Genomic DNA, 24,950 nt, shown 5'->3' with positions numbered 1-24,950 from the left:
GAAGATTAATTGCAACATTAATGTTATATGTACCATGTTTTATTTCTGCATCCACTATGACCTTCCTCTTTTACACGCTGTCACCTTTTCCATTGCACGGCTTTTAGACTTTCGTCCAGGGAATTTAGAAAATTGCAGATCACAATTTGGTCTTCCTAAACATGTGTACTTCAAAGTCATTCACTTTCTCGCAATTAATAACAATTTGAATGTAAAACTAACAGTTAAAATGAGCACTCAGTAACAGATCAGCAACTTAATTATAAGGATCAAATGAAAAATATGTTTCTAAATGGGTTAGGAGCTGCAGCTTTCAGTCCTTTTCTTTATGGCATATAGTGACTGATCCTTGGAGCGATACTGTAAGATTCCAACGTAATAGCCCATAACTTCCAGTGAAGTGTCAATTGCATTAGGCTGCCATTCCATTCCTAGGCCAAGATTTTCTGGTCCCACACGCAGCGAGTGTATTTATGGAAAAATATCGCAGGAGCAAAAGATCTGTTTCCCAAATGTGTAAAAACAGGTTGCGATTGTCCACTCCTGCCCTCAATGGCAGTGTTCATTTCTTGCCGTGCCATGTCGAGAACACTCTTTCTATACATTAGGATATCATGAATGCTCATTATCAAGGCAGCTCGCCAGAATCGAGACCCCATGCTGGACAAAAAGCCCATGCTGACGTCTAATTAGACTGGCTATTTGCACCTGGTGACCTGCACTTCACTTCTGAATTTGAGGTTTGGTCTTTGCCTACCTTACATTGCACAGCACTTCGGACTTCATGCTAGCCCCACGGGCCGCACCACTTCATTTTCAAGGGGAGGAGCAGTTTACAGAGACAAAGCTTCATCCAGATCAGCAGTAAGACCGTTTGTAATGTGCTGCCAAGTAAGAACCCGACTGAAAGGTGGGGGTGGAGACAACAGAGGCAAGCAAAGGGGCTGGAGGGCAAGGCTTGACTGGAGTAGGGGGAAGACTGGGGAAGGTTGCACTCAGACACATAACGAGGAGGGGTGTAGGGGAAGCACACTCTCAGCCAGAATTGGGAGAGCATCTCTTACAGAAGGACCTAAGCTAGTCGGAGCCAGAACTGGAAGATAATCTCTTACGGAAGGACATAAGCAAATCGGGGTGAGAATTGGGAGAGAATCTCTTGCAGAAGGACATAAGCAAGTTGGGGCCAGAAGAGGACATAAGCAAGTCAGGCCAGAATTGGAAGAGTCCCTTACAGAAGGTATAAATGTCAGAGCCAGAATTGGAAGAATTGTGGAATGAAGAAGTGATCCAGGTTACGTTTCTGAGCTTCCAAACACAGTCCTTGTTCCAGTTCAGGAACAGGGGGGGGTATGTCAGTCCACTGCCCAGCATAGTGTGCATAGGGTCTAATCATCAATTCACACACAGCAATCGGGGGTGTGGTGGTTTCTGGAATACCACTGAGTGCAGATGATACAGTCACTGTCTGGGGAGGCATCTGCAGCTTGTAGATGGGGAACAGACAGTGTAGAGCAAGCATTCAATGGTCTCATGGGATAGTGCAGTAAAACCTTCATGCATGACAAAGAACAATAGAGTTCAAGGAAAGGGTTCCCATCTCCATATGCATCTTCATCTCTCCTTCTACACTACACCTTTACCTTTCCACAATGCAGATGAGTCAGGGGACTACATGAGCCTCCATCTTACATAGCCAAGAATGAACATCACTTGAACCTGCAATGTATGTCGACAAGATGCCTTTCATGAGCACACTTTACATTAAGGGTGAGGCATCACTGATGTAGGTAATGAACTGAGGAGAGAGACACACTGTGATGTAATGGCTGCACATAACATCAATCAGAGATACATGATGTGAAATCTGCGATAGGTTGGGGGATTGGGTGGGGGGAGGCGAAGGAACATGGTGTGACATCAGATTGAGCACAACACAACTTAACATAAAGAAAAACCATACACGAGGAAATGTGGAATGGGTGTAATTCTATTTACATTGGTGGAACATATATACATGTGAACACACATGCCACCATTGTGCTTCTAATATTTCTTGATCTTCCTAACGCTACTGCTATGTCTTGGTGCCTCCCCAACATCCACAGTAGAGTGGAGGCAGCCTACTGATTGCTATACTCTGTTGTCTGTGATGACTTTGGTGGGCATCCTCCAGAGAGCCAAGACTTGGAGGGTCCAGGCCTACTTTCAGTAAGAGCTTGAGGTATGGGGTCTCAGGCAGAGATTGGGATCAGCTAGACACTCCCAGAACCACCTGGGTGGATGACCCCAGGGTGTCCAACTGCTGATCTTCATCCATATGGGTGTCTGAGGGCCTTTAACTGAACACTTGAGGAGAAGGGATATTTGGAGTATCGAGGTGCCCTGACCCCTCTTGCATACGCACTGAATGGATTGCAACATCTGCGGCAGCACAGGTGGAATGTCCTGGACCATGGTCTCCAGGGCCACTGCCTTCCTCCCAGTGTTAACCTCGGTGCGCTGGCATGCCAGCGGTATTACATCATACTGAACGCAGACTGACTCCTCCATCGTACATTGTAATCTGTGGTGACAATTCTGCCTGATATTCCCGTGTCTGTTGCTGCTGCTCCAACATCTGTGTTAAGACTGAGTCCACAGGTTTGTCATCTGACTGGGACTCAACAGAATCCTGGCCTCCAGCAGTCCTTCAAGTGTCGGTGACTTGGATATTCCCAACTCTACTTGCTATGGACTAGACTCTGTGCTGTGCTCACCAGATTATGACACCGGGCCTGCTGTAGATCTAGGTCCCACCATAATGTGTGCCTCTGTGCTGGTGGAGGGCATGGGTGAGCTATGACATATCCTCCACAAGTGGGTCCTCAAAATCCTCATCTGAGATGTCTTCAGGGCTGGAGATGAGAAGCTGGCTCTTGGTGTCCATGGAGCACTTGGCTCTGGTGCCAATAAAAGAGAATAGAGATAATTAGTGCAGGGCTAGACTCCAAGATATAATATTGCAGCCTCACTGTCTGAGGGACCAGCTGATGCAGGATCCTTAGTTGGGTGTGCACCACCGATTTCACTGTTGGCACAGGCACAGTCCTGATCCTCTCTGGCCAGGTGTACTGCACATTCATACAGAGAGTGTGAGCAGGAGGTATGCCATGGCAGATGATAAGGACAGGAGTCTGGTGTGCGTGCAAAGTGTAACCATGTACAAGATGAGGGAGCAAACTGCACAGGATGTGAGCCCAGATAGAGATGACAGTGTGTGTGGGAGAGTGAGTGGTAATGTCCAATGTGCTAGTGGTGTGTGAGATCCCTGTAGATTGTCCTCTTGTGAATGTGTGAGGGGCTTGTGAGAGTGTGAGCTGAAAGGGTTGACTCACCCTGGCTGTGAGGATGGGTCAGTGCAATAGTTGCCCAGAAGCTAGAAGTGGTTGTAATTTTTCTAACATTTTCTGAGTAACTATTGCTGTATGGCAGTCAGAACCATTCAAAGTTTGCGGTTTAAATCAAGCTTGAACTTCCTGGGCAATTTCCGTGAAATCCTTACCTGGGAATTTCTGGGTTGGTGGGGTGATTCCTAATGCATCTTTGGGGTGCCCTCCCCAGATACACTCAGACGTTACATATCAAAATATTTAATGAGCATTGGAATTGAATACTGGGTTCTACCTTTGGATCCTAGTCACAACGTTAAAGAGGTGGAACAGCACAATATCATTGCATGTGAAATTTAACAAAACGATTATTGTTAGGGTGTCTCAGACTCGCATTTTTAAAAGACAATGCCTTGAAACTAAGAAGTGCAAAATGCAAGCAAACCTACACAGGTACAGCTTTGTGTCTTGGGCAGCCAGTACAGCACTTTAAGTGACAGAAGTGCATATTGGGGATTTGGGCATGCCTGATTGTGGACCCCGAAATATTCTCCCCCATTGACTTTAATAGAAATAAGTTGTGGAGTCCAAGAATCAGGGGTGCCCCATGTTCCTGTAATGTGCATTTGCTTGAAGGAAACTCGATGCTGAATGCATTAAACACAAAACCGTAACCCCATAGCTACTTTAATGTTTGTCTGAAAGTTTCTTTGTAACATTTAGAAATTCAGAGATATGGTCTAGGTATGATTTCAGACTATTGCACAGAAAGACTAAGTGCAAATCTAATAACACCGATACTTTTTGCAGGGTCTGAACTGACATTTAACTACCACCTGGAATGTTTGGGCACTGGAAAGACTATATGCAAATGTGGGGCTCCAAACTGCAGTGGCTATCTAGGAGTACCTCCTAAGGTAGGACATCTCTTGTTCTTAATATAGCCATAGCATTGCATCAGTTTCTATTATACTAGATTATTTGCAATATATGTTAACTTTAAAACCTGCTGATTATTCATACATTAATTTTTCACTTTGAGAATCTACAATGCGATCAGTGGTCAGAAACGTATGACATGAATTAGCATGAAAATGAATTTATTTGACAAGATTAGAACATAAAAACATAGAACAGTATAGCACAGTACAGGCCCTTCGGCCCTCAATGTTGTACCGAGCTTTGTCCGAAACCAAGATCAAGCTATCCCACTCCCTATCATTCTGAAGTGCTCCATGTGCCTATCCAATAATCGCTTGAAAGTTCCTAAAGTGTCCGACTCCACTATCACAGCAGGCAGTCCATTCCACACCCCAACCACTCTCTGAGTAAAAAACCTACCTCAGATATCCCTCCTATATCTCCCACCTAGTAACAACTACATTCATCCGAGGAAATAGTCTCTGAACGTCCACTCTATCTATCCCCCTTATCATTTTATAAACCTCTATTAAGTCGCCCCTCATCCTCCTCCGCTCCAAAGAGAAAAGCCCGAGCTCCCTCAATCTTTCCTCATAAGACCTCCCCTCCAAACCAGGCAACATCCCGGTAAATCTCCTCTGCACTCTCTCCAATGCTTCCACATCCTTCTTATAGTGAGGTGACCAGAACTGCACACAATATTCCAAATGTGGTCTCACTAAGATCCTGTACAGTTGCAGCATAACCCCACGGCTCTTAAACTCAAACCCCCTGTTAATAAACGCTAACACACTATAGGCCTTCTTCACGGCTCTATCCACTTGAGTGGCAACCTTCAGAGATCTGTGGATATGAACCCCAAGATCCCTCTGTTCCTCCACATTCCTCAGAACCCTGCCATTGACCCTGTAATCCGCATTCAAATTTGTCCTACCAAAATGAATCACCTCGCACTTATCAGTGTTAAACTCCATCTGCCATTTTGCGGCCCAGCTCTGCATCCTATCAATGTCTCTTTGCAGCCTACAACAGCCCTCCACCTCATCCACTACTCCACCAATCTTGGTGTCATCAGCAAATTTACTGACCCACCCTTCAGCCCCCTCCTCTAAGTCATTGTAAAAATCACAAATAGCAGAGGACCCAGCACTGATCCCTGTGGTACACCGCTGGTAACTGGTCTCCAGTCTGAAAATTTTCCATCCACCACCACCCTCTGTCTTCTATGAGATAGCCAGTTATTTATCCAATCGGCCAAATTTCCCTCTATCCCACACCTCCTTACTTTCTTCATGAGCCTACCATGGGGAACCTTATCAAACGCCTTACTAAAATCCATGTATATGACATCAACTGCTCTACCTTCATCAACACACTTAGTTACCTCCTCAAAGAATTCAATCAAATTTGTGAGGCAAGTCTTGCCCTTCACAAATCTGTGCTGACTATCACGGATTAAGCTGCATCTTTCCAAATGGTCATAAATCCTATCCCTCAGGACCTTTTCCATTAACTTACCGACCACCGAAGTAAGACTAACAGGCCTATAATTACCAGGGTCATTCCTATTTCCTTTCTTGAACAGAGGAACAACATTTGCCACTCTCCAGTCCTCTGGCACTAACCCTGTGGACAGTGAGGACCCAAAGATCAAAGGCTCTGCAATCTCATCCCTTGCCTCCCAAAGAATCGTAGGATATATCCCATCTGGCCCAGGGGATTTATCGACCCTCAGGTTGTTCAAAATTGCTAATACACCTTCCCTCAGAACATCTATCTCCTCCAGCCTATCAACCTGTATCCCATTCTCATCCTCAAAAACATGGTCCCTCTCCTTGGTGAACACTGAAGAAAGGTATTCATTCATCGCTTTTCCTATCTCTTCTGACTCCATGCACAAGTTCCCACTACTATCCTTGACCGGCCCTAACCTCACCCTGGTCATTCTTTTATTTCTCACCTAAGAGTAAAAAGCCTTGGGGTTTTCCTTGATCCGACCTGCCAAGGACTTCTCATGCGCCCTCCTAGCTCTCCTAAGCCCTTTATTTTAGCTCATTCCTTGCTACCTTGTAACCCTCAAGCAACCCAACTGAACCTTGTTTTCTCATCCTTACATACGCTTCCTTTTTCTTCTTGACAAGACATTCAACCTCTTTTGTGAACCATGGTTCCCTCACTCGGCCATTTCCTCCCTGCCTGACAGGGACATGCCTATCAAGGACACGCAGTATTTGTTCCTTGAACAAGCTCCACTTTTCATTTGTGCCTTTCCCTGACAGTTTCTGTTCCCATCTTATGCTCCCTAATTCTTGCCTAATCGCATCATAATTACCCCTCCCCCAATTATAAACCTTGCTCTGCCGTAAGGCCCTATCCCTCTCCATTGCAATAATGAAAGACACCGAATTGTGGTCACTATCTCCAAAGTGCTCTCCCACAACCAAACCTAACACTTTGCCCGGTTCATTACCCAGTACCAAGTCCAATGTGGCCCCACCTTTTGTCGGCCTATCCACATATTGTCAGAAAACCCTCCTGCACACACTGTACAAAAACTGCCCCATCCGAACTATTCGACCTATAAAGGTTCCAATCAATATTTGGAAAGTTAAAGTAATCCATGACAACTACCCTGTGACCTCCACACCTATCCATAATCTGCTTTGCAATTTCTTCCTCCACATCTCTATTACTATTTGGGGGCCTATAGAAAACCCCCAACAACGTGACCGCTCCTGTCCTATTTCTAACTTCAGCCCATATTACCTCAGTAGGCAGATCCCCCTCGAACTGCCTTTCAGCAGCCGTTAAACTATCCTTGATTAACAATGCTACTCCTCCACATCTTTTACCACCTTCTCTACTCTTACTGAAACATCTATACCCCGGAACTTCCAACAACCATTCCTGTCCCTGTTCTAACCCTGTCTCCATAATGGCCACAACATCGTAGTCCCAAGTACCAATCCACACTCCAAGTTCACCTACCTTATTCCGGATGCTCCTTGCATTGAAGTAGACACACTTCAACCCACCTTCCTGTCTGCCGGTATGCTCCTGCGACCTTGATACCCTCCTCAGTACATCACTACTCTCAACACTGGCTTCTGGCCTACAGCTCATTTTCCCATCCCCCTGACACATTCGTTTAAACCCCCTCGAAGAGCCATAGCAAATTTCCCTCCCAGGATATTGGTGCCCCTCTGGTTCAGGTGCAAACCATCCTGTTTGTACAGGTCCCACCTCCCCCAGAATGTGCTCCAATTATCCATGTAACTGAAACCCAAATTAGATTTCTAAGATCTAAAGAAAAGACTGATGGGAAAAGTTTCATCACTACAGGCTGTAATAAAAATTAGACAACACTTTCGTCTTTATCATATTTATGAAAGCACTATCATCTAATAACTAATGAAGGACTATAAATCACAGTAAATAAATCGACCTGGTGTATATGACGGCCTTAAGTTTTGGCACCAAAATTCATATTTAGGCCCAACCTCAATTTATAAGTCAACCCCACCATTCTTTTCTGCTGAGAAATTTAGTTGACCTCAATTTTTCACTTCAGAAATCCTTGTTTCACTCACCTTTAAGTCGATGTATGGGATTTATGACACACCGACACAAAGCAAACAGTATGTGACAAAGAAAAGTAGGTCCTCTGGCAAAAAGAGCGAGGTACAAAGCTGGTTCCAAACTAAAAGTCATGAAATTTGTTCACCCGTCAAATAACTGTGCTGCAGTGAGGGAATTTAATGTTCATGAAAAACTGGTGCGGAAACAAAATAAGAAGGAATCCACCCTGAAGAAATTGCCAAAGACTAAATACGCCATGAGAGTAGGGACCAGTCACTCATCTAACTTTAAGGAGCATATATTGGAATAGGTCCTTGAAAGTCACGATAATAGTTATATCGTCAACAGAAATACAAAAACACGCTAGGAGGAATTCAAAAATGACCATCAATTTTTATCTGACAAATATAAGCATTTTAGCCTTTTTGAAAAATGGCTGATGTTAACGGATTTCTGCCATAAACAACATCTGACTCAGTACATCCTCTGCCATAAATTTTTATGTATCTCTCTGTTAATTTTTTTGGTCTAGGTCAGAGATTAATTTTCAGAATTTATAAATACTTGTGTCCACACTCGCTTGAACATATTACATCTTTGCCATTTTATTATTTTCATATTTATGTGAGCTTCAACAAATGAGGAGAATGCTTATTGTTACAAAAAAATTGAATTATCCTGCCAAACATGCTTCTTGATTCTCTGACATGAAGCAATGATGGTAATTTTTTATATGCTGCATTGCTTTTGTTAACAGTCTTTCTACCATTTCCTATTAGTTAAGAATAAACTAAGTGTTGGATTTTACATCCAGTGTGCAGGGCCTATAGCTAGATGCAGAAGTGGGCGTAATGTCTGCTTTTTTTTTTAGTCCTGTGGCTCAGCGGAGGTAAATCTTTGTGTGCTGCATTGCTTTTATTAATAATATTTCTGTTTCCTATTAGCCAAGAATAAACTAAGGATTTTGCTTCCATGTGAGGACTGTGGTCAGAGGCAGAAGGAGATGTAACGTTTGATTTTGCTCAGTCCTCTGACCCAGTAATGATTTAACGTCTATAGGAGGGGGTATCATTGGAGCCAGGCTGCCAGGCCCGGGCAAGGAAGATCGGCCAGAGATAGAGAGGCAGAGGGGAGGAGAGGAAAAGCAGTGGTACTTGCAGCTTGACGGGGGCGCCTTTCGGAACAGGAGGCCAGAGAAGAAGGCACTACTTTGTGAATTTCTGGATATCCGACCAATTGCTGACCTCAGCGAAATAGTGTTAGAGATGGAAAATGGTATTTAAGGGCCTCAATTGGCACAAGAAAGGTTGGGTTGCCTGACACCTTCTCTGCTACTCAAAACAGCGACATTGCAGGGCAGGCAGCTGGGAAGGTGTCAGGAAAGGTAACCATGGCATTACACTCCCGTAGGAGTGTAAAACTCTCACCTAACTGTGTGGCGCAGAATAAAAGGGAATTGGGGGGCAAATATCTGACTGAAATGGCTATGCAAGGGATGGGTCTGTAGTTGAATTGTAAACCTAATAGCTGGCACAGGTACAAATATGATTCTACAATGACATTAGTTTGACCAGCTGGTTTCTAATAAATTAATACAGATGTTTCACACACATACCTGGGTTATTTCTGGTCTGATCTATGATATTTCTTTTGAAATTTACTCAAATGGTTTTGCTTTCACTTCCATTGTACCTACAGAATATACAAAGCTCAACAGATGAAAAGAAGGTAAAAAGGCGGCACATTATTCCAAGGAAGCGTAGACAGCAGTCTGAACTCGTAAGAGAGCATGAAGAAGAGTGTTTCCGCTGTGGAGACAGTGGGCAGCTAGTAATCTGCAAGAAGCCAGGGTGTCCTAAGGTGTACCATGCTGATTGTCTGACCTTGACTAAGCGTCCTGCTGGTAAGTAGCTGAATCTTTGCAGTGCATATTAAAAGGGGAAAGGCTTTGACCCTATCAATGTTCATCCTATCCATAGTAACAGCTGTAGATCATTTACCCCTTGAATCTGTTCAGCCATTGTACTAGATTATGTGACTTAACTCCATATACCTGCCTTTGCCCTGTATCGCTTAATATCTCTAGTTAAAACATGTCAGTTTCAGATTTCAAATTAACAATTTACCATTGACAAAAGAGAGTTCAAAACTTCCATTACCCTTTGTGTGTCAAAGTGTTTCCTAACTTCACTCCTGTAATTTCTAATTTTTGTCACTTTAATTTCTAAGCTATGTCTCCAACCAGTGATAATAGTTTCTTACTACCCATCAGTTTCCCTTGGTTAAGGAGGTCTATAGCCATAGTCCACAAGAGCATCTCTCTATTGGAGAGAGAGAATTGGTTATGTAGCTTGAGGAGCACCAAGTATGGAGCAGACAAGAGGCAGGTCCCGAGTCTACCTCAGCCAAAGCTGGCATTGTTCTGAATATTGTTCTTGCCACCTAGCCAACTGAGCTAAAGAGCCCCTCAGTTTCCTTTGGTATCTTGAAAACCCAGATCAAATTGTCCAAAAACATTCTAAATTCTGTTGATTAAAGCCCATGTTTGTGTAATTGGTTCTTGTTATTTAGCTATTGGAGACCAGATAGCATTCTACAAAGTCTGGCTGCACTCCTTTCAAGGCCATTGTATCCTTCCTAATGTGTGGTGACCAGAGCTTCAAGTATCATCTAATCAGGGCTTTGTATAGCAGCAGCATGATTTTTAACCTCTTAAATTGTAGTCCTCCATATATAAAGCCCAGCATTTCATTAGCTCTCCGGATTATTTCTGAATGATCAATGTAACTGAAGTTCTCTCTTTGGACACCTGCTTCAGTTCGAGTCTAATAAGGGCATTGGATAGCTGCAGCGTGCTTTTTGACCCCTTCGATCTAATCATCCATATATAAAGGCCAATAATCCATTAGTCATTTTGATGTTTTGATGATCTGTATAACTGAGTCCCTAAGTCTCTTTAGACCTATACTTCTTCTAGCTTTTCACCATTTAGAAAGTAGTCTGATCTCTCCTTTTTAGATCCAAAGTGAATGACCTCCCACTTGCCATACTGAAATCCATTTGCCACAGTTTGATCATTTACTTAACCTAATTTTCTGCTCCTAGCTACGTGGCTTTCATTAGTTGTTCCGTTAATTGTTCGAATTTTTTTGTCACCAATGGGTATTCCAATCGGTGTCTTCCAAAGTTATGTGTTTGAAGGAAGAGCGGGAACTATTGAGGAAAGCCAGGAACAAAATGCAGGACCAGTGTGATGATACTGTACCTTTAAGAAATGTATTTATATCATGTTTCTTCTAAGGGGTATGTTTAAAATTTAGCTCTGTTTTTACACAGTGAAGATTTGTCTGCACCAGACAGCTCGCATGCTGAGAATGAAGACTGATGATTGATCTTAGCTTTAATCTGAGTTCATACATTTTTGTTTATTTTGGTTTTCTCCCCTGGGATTTAAAGAGTAGGGTTTTGATTGGGTTGATTGACAGATATGGTCATGTGTAAATGGGGGAGCTAAGCTTACAGGGAAAACACGCAGTTCTCTTTTATTTTAAAACAGTCAGTTTTGTGCTTGGTCCAGAAAGAAACAAGTGGTGGCTCTTTCTCTCTCTCTGGAAGCTGCTGTTTGGGGCTGTCAGCAGACAGGTCTCTCTCTCTCACTCTCTCTCTCTCCCAGAAGTGCTCAAAAGGCTCTAGGACTGTTAACAAGTACAAGAACGCAAGCCTGTGTGTCGCTAACTGATTTTGAAGAGGAGTTTAAGTCTCTAAGGAATATTGCTTGAATTGGAACTAATAGAGATAGATTAGCAGTTAAGAATTGTATCTTGCCATGTTTAAGTATTTCAATTGGTAAAAGTTAAACTAATTAATTTGTTATAGTTAAACAATATTGTTAAATAAAGTTCGTTTTGATAAAATATTCCAAGTGTGTCAATAGAATCCTCAACTAATGCCAAAATAGAAAAACTGTTGGGGTCTAGTGGAGCTTTATAACATACTTTGGGGTTTCTGCCCTGGTATCCTAACGCCTCCTCCCCTCCAGTATCTGCATGCTTGTGTCTTCATGCAGAAGTGGAAGTATCTTACTGTCAGGAACGTGGTACTATAGGAGGCAACCTCTCCCAATTTACTCTGTCAAGCCTGTTTAGAATCAAGGGAGGCAATTTTCAGCCTGCATTTGCCGTCAGAGAGAATGGTGACGTGAGCTGAAAATCCAGAGATAATCGGAACTGCGATTCTCTCCGGAGAGATTGCATTCCATGTTTTCCCCGTCCCTCTCCAGTGATGTCGCGAGGTTCACAACACAAAGGGTGAGAGACTCATTTAAACGGATTTTAATAATTTTAAATATAATTAGTTATATTTATATTACTTAGGGCCGCTGCCATATTCAATTTAGCCTCTTGTGAGGAACTCTTACAAATGACTGAAAGTGCCTATAAATAACACCCATACACATTTCTTTGTGTATTATTTAGTAACTTCTTCAAAAAATTCAGTCAGCCCAGTCAGGTTTGTCTCTGATAAGCTGGACATTTTTGAAGTGCCCAGTCACCCTATTTTTGTTACAGATTCCAGTAATTTGCTGACAATAAAAACTACATGAACTGATTTGTAAACCCTTGACTTTCCTTTGCCACTTTTCTTAAATAGTGGAGTGAAATGTGTAATTTTCCAATTCAAAAGAACAGGAGAGAACTTCTGAAGATCATAGTTGGGACATTTGCAATGTTCTCACTCCTTTTAAAACCCTGGGATCAAGGCCATTAGGTCCTGAGGATTTGTCATTTTTTAGCACCATTAATTATTCCATTAACGTTGTCTTGCTATCATTTTATTGCGTTCTTGGGCTGGATTGGCAGGCAGGCGCTAAAGAAAGCTCCACTGGCCAACTTGCCGTTTCCCTAGTTCCATCCGGCCCCAAGCCACTTTTGTGGAGGTGGGATGGAGGACCATCAGGTTTACTGGTTATCCAGTATAGTTCATTAAGAGTCTATTAAAGCAAATTAAAAGAGGCCAAATGGGATTTTTCATTTGGTCTCCAGGTCCCGGCAGGCATCAGGACTTGGCTGCAAGGTCCGTTTTTCAATATATTTAACTGCTCCTTTCAAGTTGGAAGGTCTATGATTGGCCCTCCAGCTTTCAGAGCCCTTCTGCTAATCTTACATGTTCAGCAAGCCTGTCTTTAGGTCAGTATGTGCTCGGGGTGGTGGGTTGCTCCCCTGTGAAAATCCGGGCGAGCAACTGTTTCCCATCCCACAGAGTGTGGGTTCGGGATTTGGAAACAGTCCAACCTATTTCCTGCCTCTTGATTCATTAATAGTTTCCTTGTGATCGCTGACAAGTTGACTTCTTCTAATGTAAATACTGAAGTCAAACTGCAGTTTATTTATTTTCATTGACAACATCACCATCATCAGCTTTCAAGGGTGTCACATTGCTTCTACCTGCCCCATTTTCCTAATGAAATTGTAATGTTTGCTAATTTTGATACTCCCTTTTCAATTCTTTATCGATATTGGGGGAGATTCTCCCAGCCGGGAGACTCGAGCAGAGGCTGTGTAGCGGAAATCAGCGTGGAGCTGAATAAATTATAGAATAGTGCAGAAGGAGGCCATTCGGCCCATCGAGTCTTCACCGGCCACAATCCCACCCAGGCCCTATTCCCGTAACCCCACATGTATCCTGCTAATCCCCAAACACTAGGGTAAATTTAGCATGGCCAATCAACCTAACCTGCACATCTTTGGACTGTGGGAGGAAACTTGAGCACCCAGAGGAAACCCACGCAGACACAAGGAGAATGTGCAAACTCCACACAGACAGTGCCCCGAGGCCGGAAATGAACCCAGGTTCCTGGCACTGTGAGGCAGCAGTGCTAACCACCATGCCACCGTGTCATTAAATTATGTTAATGGGGATTTGCATTTCATTAGCGGGCTCAGTATTGCAGTCTCCAGACCCGCTAGGGTCTCTCTCTTCTCTGCCTCCTCCCCCTGCCCCAGGAGTGTTTCACCCCAGTGGGGTTTACAACAGGTCTCCACTAGCGGGGAGCTGGTTGCCCAATCTCGCTGGAGTGAAAGGAGGCCATAGAGGCTCCTCAGGAGGTCGGGGTAAGGGGGTGACCCCTGGGCATTGTCAGCCTGGCCTCCAGCACTCCCCTAAGGGCAAAGTGGCAGTGCCCAGGGGGCACGTTGGCATTGCCCACTAGGCATTGGGCAGTGGGCCGAGGCTAGCTTGGACACATTCAGGTGATGGGGGGAGTCACACCCAACGATGCAGGGTCGCAGGGCTGGCCAGCAATCAAGCTGGCCAGCGATCGGGAGACCGTAGTGCATGCACCAATCTCCACTATGACAGATCGGTGAATGTGCAGTGGCCTTCTCAGCGCTATGCTGCTGGCCTCCCCAGCGGGAATAAGCACTGTTCCTTGATTTTTAATGAGATGTATGCTAGTGCATTCTGCAGTGCACAGAAAGTGGGAGATTCATTTTGAAAATCCCGCTGGAAAAAAAACTGGGATTTATTCCAGTTTGTACACGAATTTGGCAGTTAAAATTTTTTTGGGATAATCCCACCCATTATCTGTTTTGTCATCTTTTGCTCCTATTTATATCATTCCCACTTGCCAGGATCAATGCTACTTTTTTAAATTTGTGTATGCCTTCTTACCTTTTTTGCCATGACTGTCTTTTAGGCAAGTAGAAATCTTGCTAAGACACAGTGCCAGGGTTGGAGTTCCCTTGGTGGAGGTAGGGGGTGGTGCAAAGGGGGATTGCCGGCGATACTGGTCATGGGGGAGGGGGAAGGAAATGCCAGAGATGATTGTGGCGCCCGATACCTCTGTCAAGATGGGGAGAAGATTTATTTTTTGTTCTGATCGGGGCATCCTTTAAAAATGGCACCCTGATCTCTAGATCTCTTGCCAGTTCTATAAAGCCCCTGCTGAGTGTCAGCGTAAACTATACCTACTCTTTTTTTTAGTCCAAGGTCAGCTGGAGAGCTTCACACTGGCTTTCAGTCTGAGCCTATCACTTAGAAATTTTTTTAAAGATTCCCTCCAACATTCCTTAGATCTAGAATCTTAATACCTGTTCCCCTTCTCTTCCTTTCGTATCATGCTGTAAGGTAAATGTGCATACACCATTAGGTTGACTAAATCGGACTAACTATTCAGTTCTAAATCTAATTCTTGTTGAATCTGGGACATATTGGACCCGATTCTCCCAAATAAATTCTAAGTGCTGAATTGGCGAGAAAAATGATGTAATTCACGATTGTTTTTTCAGTGGGAGTTCAGACTCGAATCTCCCACACTCTGTGCACTGTAGAGGTCACAATCATGAATATCATTAATTCCAGGCCAGCCCCGATTGTTGGCCTCCCTCCAGTCCCGACCGATCCTATCGGCAGAGTGGCAGCGGGTCCCCCACCCCCACCGGTCGCCCCTAGGCCCCACCCCCTTGGCAATGCCCAGTGAGCAGTGCCAAGGTGTTCCCTTGGCCCTGGGCACTTTGCCCCTTAGGCAGTGCCAAGAGGCACAGGCTGGCATCGCCAGGGTACCCATGCCCAAGTGGGCACCACCCTCTGCCACCCGACCCCCTGGGGGGCCCAGATTGTCCCCCCCTTCACTCCGGCGGGGTCTCCCGCTAGTTCCCCGCAAGTGGAAAGCTACCCTAAATCCCGCCGGAGTGAAATATGGGGTGGGAGATGCTATCGGGCCCGGGAATTCCGTACCGGGCCCAATAATGATATTTAAATAAGATTAGAAACAGATTTAAATCACTTACCTATCTTCCCGCCGGTTTCCAGCGTGGTCCTGACTGCGCCTGCTCTCCAGCTGTGGGAGACACGCATGCGTCAGGAACGCATGCACGAATCCCGCGAAAGGTCTGACACGCGATTCCCCCAACACGTGCGCCAAAAAACGTGTGCGTCAGGATGAGAGAATCAGGCCCTCAGTTTCTTTGATGCTTCTGTTCTTCATTAGCTTTTAGCTCAAATCAAGGCCAGTGTGCAAAAGAGTTGAGCAGAATTCTTGACCAAAAATCATTTTTACTGATCTAAATTTTTTCAAGGGGCAATGTTCCTAAGTATTTTTACTTAAATCACATGGGATGCCAATTAAAATTTGCTTGTACACATTGATTTTCACTCAAAGGATGACCAAGACTGTACTTGTAGGGATGACGTAACATTTCTAGAATAGAGTGCCATCCAAATAAAGTGAAATACATGAATCCTCTTAAGTTTTGCCTGTAAAATTAAACAATGGTACTTAATTAAAATAATTCTCCTCCTGCCAGCCAGGAGGAGAAAAACCAAACTATGTTTGCTGACCTTCGCTTTTATTTTAATTCTATTTTAAAATCATCCTTGTTTTCAAATCTCACAACAACCTTGCCTTAACATCTTTCATCCTTGTAAACTTTCAAGACTTCTGTGTTGTTAAAATTCTGGCCTCGTGAGCATTCCTGATTTTAATTGCTTTACCATTGGTGGCTGTGTTTTTAGTTGCCATGGCCCTAAGCTCCAGAACCCCTTCCCTTTTTTATCACCTCTCTACCTCTCTTGTAAGATGCTGCTTAAAACATAACCTTTTAACCAAACTTTTGGTCAACTTCTCCTTTTGTGGCTTACTCTTGAAATATGTAAAAAATGAGTTTATTCCTCTAGTTTTTATAAAGCGCTTTGGGAAGTTTTATTACATCAATTGTACTATGTAAATATAAATTGATGTTTGTGTGTGGTATTATTGTTGATACACAGCATATTGAAAAATGTTTTTTCCTGCAGAAGATACCTGATCATTTTCTTGTTCTGTTTTGTCAATAGGTAAATGGGAATGTCCATGGCATCAATGTGATGTGTGTGGAAAAGAAGCAGTCTCTTTCTGTGAGCTGTGCCCCAGCTCTTTCTGCACGGATCATAGGGACGGAGCTCTCTTCATCTCCAAATTAGATGGCCGACTTAGCTGTAATGAACATGATCCGTGTGGCCCCGTTCCTTTGGAACCAGGAGAGATCAGAGAGATTATGCCACCACCCAGCAAACATGTATTACAGACCTTGCAACCATCAGATTCCACAAACATTCGGTGAATGGAGTGTCCAATTATGGTGTGCCTCTGACAGGAGCTTTATTGAGAAAAGTGAAAAAACTGCCTTCATTTCAGTAGAAGACAGATATTCAAACTGAATGTGAGTGTGCGTGTGTGTCTGTGTATACATCTGGGTGCAGTCAACTTAGGTAACAGATGCGAGATGCATAATTCCTGATAACCTATGGGTTATACTGAGTAAAATGAACTTGGACAGACAGGAAATTGAACCACATGCTCTTCTTCCCAATATCTTTAGCACAATTATACTTGGATTTATACCTGGGACACACAACTGGCATGCTCAGGTCCACACAAGAATTCCAGTTAAATCTACTGCAAGGCCAGTTGTTTTCTGACCTCAATGAACTGAATTATGTGTAGATTTTTTAACTTGATGTGCTATGATGCTCACGTAATGCAGGATTAGCAAATTCATTTGGCATGTTTCTGACATTGAATGCTCAGTCTCGTTCCACACCTAGAAGTAGAAAATCACTGAAAGGAGTAGTTGCTGTGTGCTATAATGAATGCATCTTGTGGGCTTGTAAGTTCAGTTAATTGAATAAGTCTGCTTCTTCCAAGCACCTGTTCACCAATAACCTAACAGTAAGCCTTCATTGAAATTAACAAATGAACATCGATAGATATCTAGTATGAATCATTGCCCGGGAAGTGGATGGTAGCAATGTGCTGGAGCATTGTCATTTCACCTCCAGAATATGAGTTCAAATACAGTCCGGCTGGGAAGAATGGAGGTATATCTATATCTTACATAGAATTAGAGTTTATAGTTTATTAGAGCATCATACTCTCCCCTGGTTGTACCTGGTCTTGAAACTAGCTTGAATACAGAGAGCAAAGATCTGAGTCATACGAAATGAGTTTGAGCATACAAATCAAGATCAGAGTGGAATTACCTCTGAATTTAGCACTAATTCTTGATCATAGAACCGATTCAAAAAGAGTCTGTTGCGAATGGAACTGTAACACTGGTAAAACTGCTTTGTCACAAAAACAGAAAACGCTGAAAATCTCAGCAGGCCTGACAGCAGCTGTGGAGAGAGAATAGAGCTAATGTTTCGAGTCTGGATGACCCTTCATCAGAGCTAGAGCTAAACTGCTTTGTGTTTGGCCTAGGCCATACCTAACATAGATGTGGATAATGCAAAACAAGAAATTATGTTTGCCAGTGCTACCGGGCCTCATTAAGAAGAGCACACATTTACAAAATAAATGTTAGTTATAGCGAATTGAGATTTGTTGTAAGTGTTGGTGGGAAGTTCAGCTGAGCTATTGCATGCTGACAAAAGCTGCAGCCTTGGTGATAAGACAGCATGATTTATCTGCTGGAGTGATATTTATTTATTTGCCAATTTCAGGTAAATGTTTAGTGTGTTTCACTGAGTTCTGCTGACTCAGCCTGCTTCAATCAAACTAGCCAGTTGATGGTGAAGGCAAGTGCCACTAAACTGGAGAATTTTGCTGTCAGCATTTTTTTAATACTGTCAGTGTTTTTTTAATGCGATAACATACAATTCCTTCATTTTATTGTTTTATATTTGTTTTATTTTCAGCTATATTTAAATCATTTCAAGTCTTTGATATGTTCAAGTTGGTCTAACATTTTAGGAAATTAAATTTTACAGCTGCAATGTTTACTAGCTCCACCTACTGGTCATAGGGCAAACAAATATCAGACTAGAAACTAAGGGCTGAATTTTACAGTCCCTCCGACTGGTGGGATTTTCCAGTCCCGCCAAAGTCAATGAACTCCTGAACGGTTTGCCACATTTCTGATCCTGCGTCTGCTGCAAAGGGGCTGTAAAATTCTACGCAAATTAAGGAAAATTCTGCCTTCCAAAATCTGGAACATTTGGCTGAGGGAAAATATCCCTAGGTCTTTAAGAAAAGGAAAGCAATCATCTAATTTTGCATTTAAATAATTGAGTTGTTGGTTCAACAAAGTTTCCTAGTCAAAGTCAATCTGTTGGTCCACCAAGGCTTTCTGAATGAACTTCACTGTCATCATATCTTTTTGACTCATTATAAGGCCTTTCCATTTGAAATTTGAATGCTGCCAGATCTTATAATTATAAATCATCAGCCCTTTTAAATTAGTAGTTTGGTTTTGACATCTTACAACAGTGCATAAATTCCGTCATGATGTTTATTCAGATAAGGTTTCCAAGGAGGGTGAGTGAATGACTACGATTACATTAATCTTTCCCAATAATTCTATTATTCCTAGGAATAATTTTACCTTGTGTAATATCTAGATATGCCGAACACAATCCTTCTAGGATTTAGCAATTCTACAATTTATTATTTTTATTAACTTCGCAAATTAAAGGTCACTATTTGAAGTAGTCTGGTGGATTAGATACCTTGAACTTGAGGTTCAATTGTAGCCCAGGATGATAGGGTGAAAATCTTCTCTGTCTACATGGAGTAACTTTGGGCAATCTTGTTTCAGTTCTTGGTGACATTGGCCCACTACGCAACATTTCCCCTAATTCAGTACTAATTTGCAGTGTTATTCAAAAGCTAAAAGATGTCAGATGGCAAAATGTTACGCTAGTGAAGTATGGATTCTGAGATGGCGTCTGCAGCACATTGTTAGGTGTAGCAATGGTAACTATATTCTGCAACTTATCATCCAACACTGGAACTGCTCAGTTCCAGGTCTGGATGGTCCATTCCTCAGCACTAACTTCACACTTATTGTTAAGTGCAACAGAAAGTAACAGTAATCTTTATATTTGCAGCTAGTTCAATCAGAAAATGGCTCATTTAAGCATGGATCTGTGCTCAGCTTTTCAGTAAAGCTCCAGTCTTAAAAATGTAGCATTCACTCCTCAATGCAGCAGCAATTGGAATTTGTATTGTCCCACCTATCTACATATTCTAAGATCAGCTTGGTATAATACTGAATGATTCATGCTGGAAAGATGTTCACTGAACGAAGATAGCTTCGTATCTATTCTATGAGTCATTGGCTTGCCTTGATGTTGGTATTTTAGTATGTGCCAGATTTGTAACTTTTCTACTATCGCATTGGATTTATTTACACTAGCATTGTGATAATAGTGGACCTATTCACAAAATAGTAGTGGTGCAAATGCATTGCATTACAAAGATATTCGAAAATAATAAATTTTTTAAAATAAATTTAACGTGTGCTAGTTGTTGCATCCAGTTCAAGTTGGAGATGTATGTACTTTGGTTCTAAAGTTCAGCAAATGTTCAGTTTTTAATATGTTTCTCAAATGTATTGCTCTGTATTTTCTGCTTTGGCTGCCTCTTTTATTTCAACACAAATGAGCAGGCCACATATTCCATGATTCCACTGCCAACAGCAAACATTGTCCCAATATTTCCTCTGTGAGGATAGTTATTGAATTATTATTAGCTAGCCCGTACAGTAGCTAGGACAAGAAGGTCAATGCTAATCTTGAGTCTCACTGACAGCACCAGGCAGCTGACTACAAATTTGTAAGACAGTGTCCTAACCATTATGCTATTCCCCCATTACAGATACATAGCATGTATTATCAAAACAAAATTGCTATTCCCCAGAGAGTTCAGTTGGAATTTAGCCATGCATTTCAAGAAGGTCCCAGTTTCGACTGACCTGTGTCAAGTCAGCCAATCTTGGCTGGGAGAGTGGTAATGCACCATTTATCTGAAGAGCAACGGATATGGGGAATAGTATTGACCAGACTGCAATTCTTGATCATCATCGAACAGTTCTTTCTAAAGATACTTGTGTGTGGGCATCGATGAGTACATGATCAGATTCAAAGCTGAAGCTCTTTATCCTGCCGCAACTCCTGTCACTGACATCAAGTTTAGCCCATTGGGTAAGATATTGTAGGGTACCAGTGCCTATAGATGGAATAAAGCTGGTATAAAAAGAATAAAAAGTTTTTTACATGTGGTAACTATAGGAATAGTACCTGCAGCACTGAGTACTTTTCCGGACTCTTGATACTTTACAGTTAGCAGCCAGGATGAGAAAGAATGCTAATCAAAATGAACATTAATTAATGCATGTACCCCATAACCTTAGTGCAGTTGATCAGTCCTGCAAAAGAAACTGGTTTTGGGAGGATATTTAGTGATGAGCCAACATAGCAATATATATTCAAAATAAACTAGTACTTTGGCATCACCTCAATTTCTTCCTGACCTGATGTCCTGAATTCATATTTTAAAAGATTTGCACTCACTATTGTATCTGGTTCCTACACATCTCCAGTATGGTTGTTTGGAGATCCAAGTAGCTATCTGTATGCAATTGTCACTGATAATCCTATGTTGGTTTTCATTTTAAGCAAATACATTTGTTATCCTAAGAACAGATCTTTATTTTAGACCTGGATAACAACACAGATCCAGAAGGTATATAAAGGGATACATAAAATTCGGTATGTATTTTTTACAGTGCTGCCTTAAATTTCAACTATTTTAAGGACTTTTCTTATCCAAACAAATTTGGTATTGTTCATACTAGTCATTTTAGAAAGAGTTAGAAACCAATAGTAAATTGTGTAAATTGGAAATCCCAGTTTATTTTAAAGAACTTTTGATAGCAACTTTAATGTTGACATGGGAATGCTTTCAGTCTTTGTTACAGTATCACTAGTTGTAGAACGACCTAAGTATGATCTCAGTTACTTACTGGATCCCAAACACATGCTGAAATCTGATGTCTGGGGGTTTTACTTGATTGTTGTCCTGAATCTGAAATTTCTTTGCTTTTATTCATGAAAACTGCTTAGACTGAGTGCTAAACGGTCATGCCTTTGCTAACCTACCCAGTACACACATATCTTGAGCTTCCATGTTTGGTTTGGATCATGAATTAACTATCCTTGTATGGAGTGTTTTAAATTGAATTTATTTGATAAATAAAAAAAAGAAATAGCTGCAAGGAAAGACAGGTAAGAATAATTGGAATTTGACTTAAATGTTCAAAGCAAGCATTCTGGATGCAAACACTAATGGTTTTACACTTGTTATAACTAAACACAGCATGTTATTCATACAGATAAGTTTATGGTTATTTGCTAGGACATCAAGTATGTTTATGGATAGTCTGTATTGATGTATTAGGCTTGAACGAAGAAGGATTTTTCTTCATTGTGCATGTAGATTCTTAAAAGTAGAACTGATGCTCTGCAGAACACTCTTCCTGCTGGCTGAAGGGTCGAGATATTTACAAAGGTGAAAACTTACCAAGCCATATCAATCGAATATACCTGATCTGATTCTCTGACGACATTGGGCCAGTTGTTTGCAGCCAATGCTGGGCTTGGAATGCTGTAACCAAAATAAGGGTCCTTGGGCTAGGGAGAGTAAAGTTCAGTCAGGAATCTAGTTTCTGGTCACAAACCAATGGCACCTATGAGTTGTCCATAAAATTGGTTTAAGGTTTGATTGTAATTTCCTGTATGTTTAACAAGACTGTCAATATTTGCCAAAACAAAATACTGCAGATGCTAGAAATATAAAAACAGAAAATGCAGGAAATACACTACAGGTCACACAGCATCTGTGGAGAGAAAAAGGGTTATTTGGTCGGAATTTTCCTGTCCAATTAACCCCTGCCTTGGGTTTCCCGGTGACAGGCGAGTCCATGCATCGGGAATTCCCATTGACTTCGGGGGGACCAGAAGATCCTGCCGATGGCGGAACGCCTTCACCGTGGCAAAACGCCATGGGGGGGTGGTGTGGAAATTCCCACTCATTGTTTCAGGTCATGATGACCCTTCATCAGAACTCCGGAGTATAAAAGTTCTAATGGAGAGTCATCATGATCTGAAAGGTTAGACTGGTTTTCCATAGAATTGTGGAGACTACACAGGCCTTTAAAAACAGTGGGCAGGGCCCAATTCTGCAGTTCCCGGCGCCCACAACTTTTGCCATTGTGGGATAAGGGTGCAGGCTTATCCCGGTCACTCCCTGCACTCCCTGGTTTCATTGCGAGGTTAGCCATCTCTGAGCATTAGCAACGTCCCACAGAGTTGAGACAGTTTTTCAAGGATTCTGGGTTCATAGAACCTCAGGGATGACTTGAATCATCTGGATGAGAAAAACTTTTGAAATATATGTTCGAAAGGTCTTCATGCCAACTTATGCTTTTTCACCCACCCACGCATGGCCACTCAATGCCCTCCATGCTAACCTCTAGAACTTCCATGCCTATTCACCCAGTATTGAAAGAATCAATGAATCCTATAGTAACAATAACATTTGTGGAAAAGATTGAAAAAAAAATTCATTACAAGCTTTCTTTTAAAATCTTATTTCATTAAGCCCTATAAAAGTATAAGTCTACCAAACCTTTCAAGTATCAATAGCAGAAGCTACAAACGTGTGACATCACTTTATCTTGTGTAAATAATCATTGTACAATTGGCAAAGAGAAAGAGCTATCAATCAAGCAATGTTTTCCTTTGTGTGCAGTGGTTTCAACAGACCAATGGATGTCTAGACTCTTAACCAAGAATGCATTTCACTGATTCATCATTAATTTTTTTGTGTTGTCAATTTTCACAACCAGTTTTCCTCTTGTCTCAAGGGCATTGTCCCTTACTAGATGCAGTTCTACAAGCATCTTCATTTCTTTGCCGTAGTATTATTTATCTTATCCTTGGCACTTGAACATCAGCAGGTAAAATATACTCTTTGAGAAGTCGCAGGTAGCCCGTTCCCATCGTACGTGGCATACACATATAGCAGGGATTGTTAAATAACAACTAGAATTAAGGACATAGGATTATGTGCCTAACTCTGACAGAGAAAGTGCTTTGACACCCATGAGACTATTGTAGAAGGTTGTTTTAAAAAAAGCAACTTATTTCTTTTCCTTAAGGATACTGAACCAATTATATCTCAAATCAGTGTCTGAGCCTCTGGATGAGCACTGACTAGAAATCAAATTTGGGTCCTCCCCGCTCTTTTTCCTTTAGAACATTGAGTAAAAAACCAAGTTGTTACAATCACTGCCAGCTTTATTTGGAAATGCATTTTAGTGAATAGTTCATAAGCTATCGTTTTCTTTCAAGCTTGAACGCGAGAGCCATCAGTTCAGTTGTGTATTGCATAGGTCCAGACAGGTTTAAAATAAAGAAAACAAAAAGTGTAATTGAACAGTGGCGATAATTCTGTATACTGAAAATACTGGATGTAAAATGGAATTGTCCCCTGTAGACAGGGTTTATAATGCTATCATACAAAAGGATATTTAAAATTACACCGTTTTATGGTAGTTTCCTAATAATTCCCTAAAAGCAATTGTAAGTGATCTATAAACATTGAGTGTTATTGTGAAAGTTGGTATATCAGAAAGTGGTTATGGAATTTTTGTTCTGCGTGGTTTTGGTACTTGTGAAGAGGCCATTAAATGCTTCAGTATATCAGTTTATATGGAGTATCAGATCTAAAGTATGTGGACATTGTTTTTGTCGATTGTTTAACTGTCTACCATGTAAGTAAAATTTAAATTAATCAGAATCCATTCTGAAATTCTCAATCTTTGCAAAAAAAGACTCTAAGTCCATTTGAACCCATCTATCCAGGATATCAATCCTAATTTCTTCAAATAATGGCACCTAGCTATTTCTTACATGAGACCAGTATTCAGGCTTCAACCACACCTAGTGACAGCCTTTTCTAGATGATCAAGTAATAACCGATAGAATCCATGGATGTGCGGTAAGTAAATTCAAATTGAAACTTATTAAGAGTAGATCCAAATTTGTTTAATGTAAAGTTGCATTAAGGTAGAAGCAATCATGTTCAGCATCTTGAGATCTACATAAAGAGGTACACCTGGTTCATGTGCAAGTATCAGTCTGAGATTCTGATCATTCTCGCAGTCCACCCAACACTCCAGTGTGAACGTGAAGCATTTCTAATGAAATTGCTTATTCTTCAATCATTGAGATTTGAACTGAATATACATTGTAACTTGAACC

At 41.8% G+C, this 24,950-nt stretch overlaps 1 protein-coding gene across 3 annotated transcripts in view; it reads left to right on the top strand.

Moving 5' to 3' along the window:
* The window catches only part of LOC144505206 (uncharacterized), a 168,914-nt gene that overhangs the window by 127,436 nt on the left and 16,528 nt on the right, over nucleotides 1-24,950 (top strand). For 2 of the 3 annotated variants that reach the window (XR_013499794.1, XR_013499795.1), the window contains 3 exons: nucleotides 4,179-4,285; nucleotides 9,567-9,771; nucleotides 16,701-17,065. Coding sequence is in view for 1 of the 3 variants with exons in the window: in XM_078231185.1 (XP_078087311.1) it covers nucleotides 4,179-4,285; nucleotides 9,567-9,771; nucleotides 16,701-16,966 (578 nt within the window). In the remaining 2 variants the exon portion in view is untranslated. Of the gene's footprint in view, nucleotides 1-4,178; nucleotides 4,286-9,566; nucleotides 9,772-16,700; nucleotides 20,255-24,950 lie in introns of those variants that run through there. The other variant, XM_078231185.1, reaches the window with a different exon arrangement.

The sequence above is a fragment of the Mustelus asterias genome, chromosome 16 (genome assembly GCF_964213995.1).
Source record: "Mustelus asterias chromosome 16, sMusAst1.hap1.1, whole genome shotgun sequence".
Classification (NCBI taxonomy): Eukaryota; Metazoa; Chordata; class Chondrichthyes; order Carcharhiniformes; family Triakidae; genus Mustelus; species Mustelus asterias.
The sequence above is the reverse complement of the archived record's forward strand: the minus strand, read 5'-3'. Positions and strand labels throughout refer to the sequence as shown.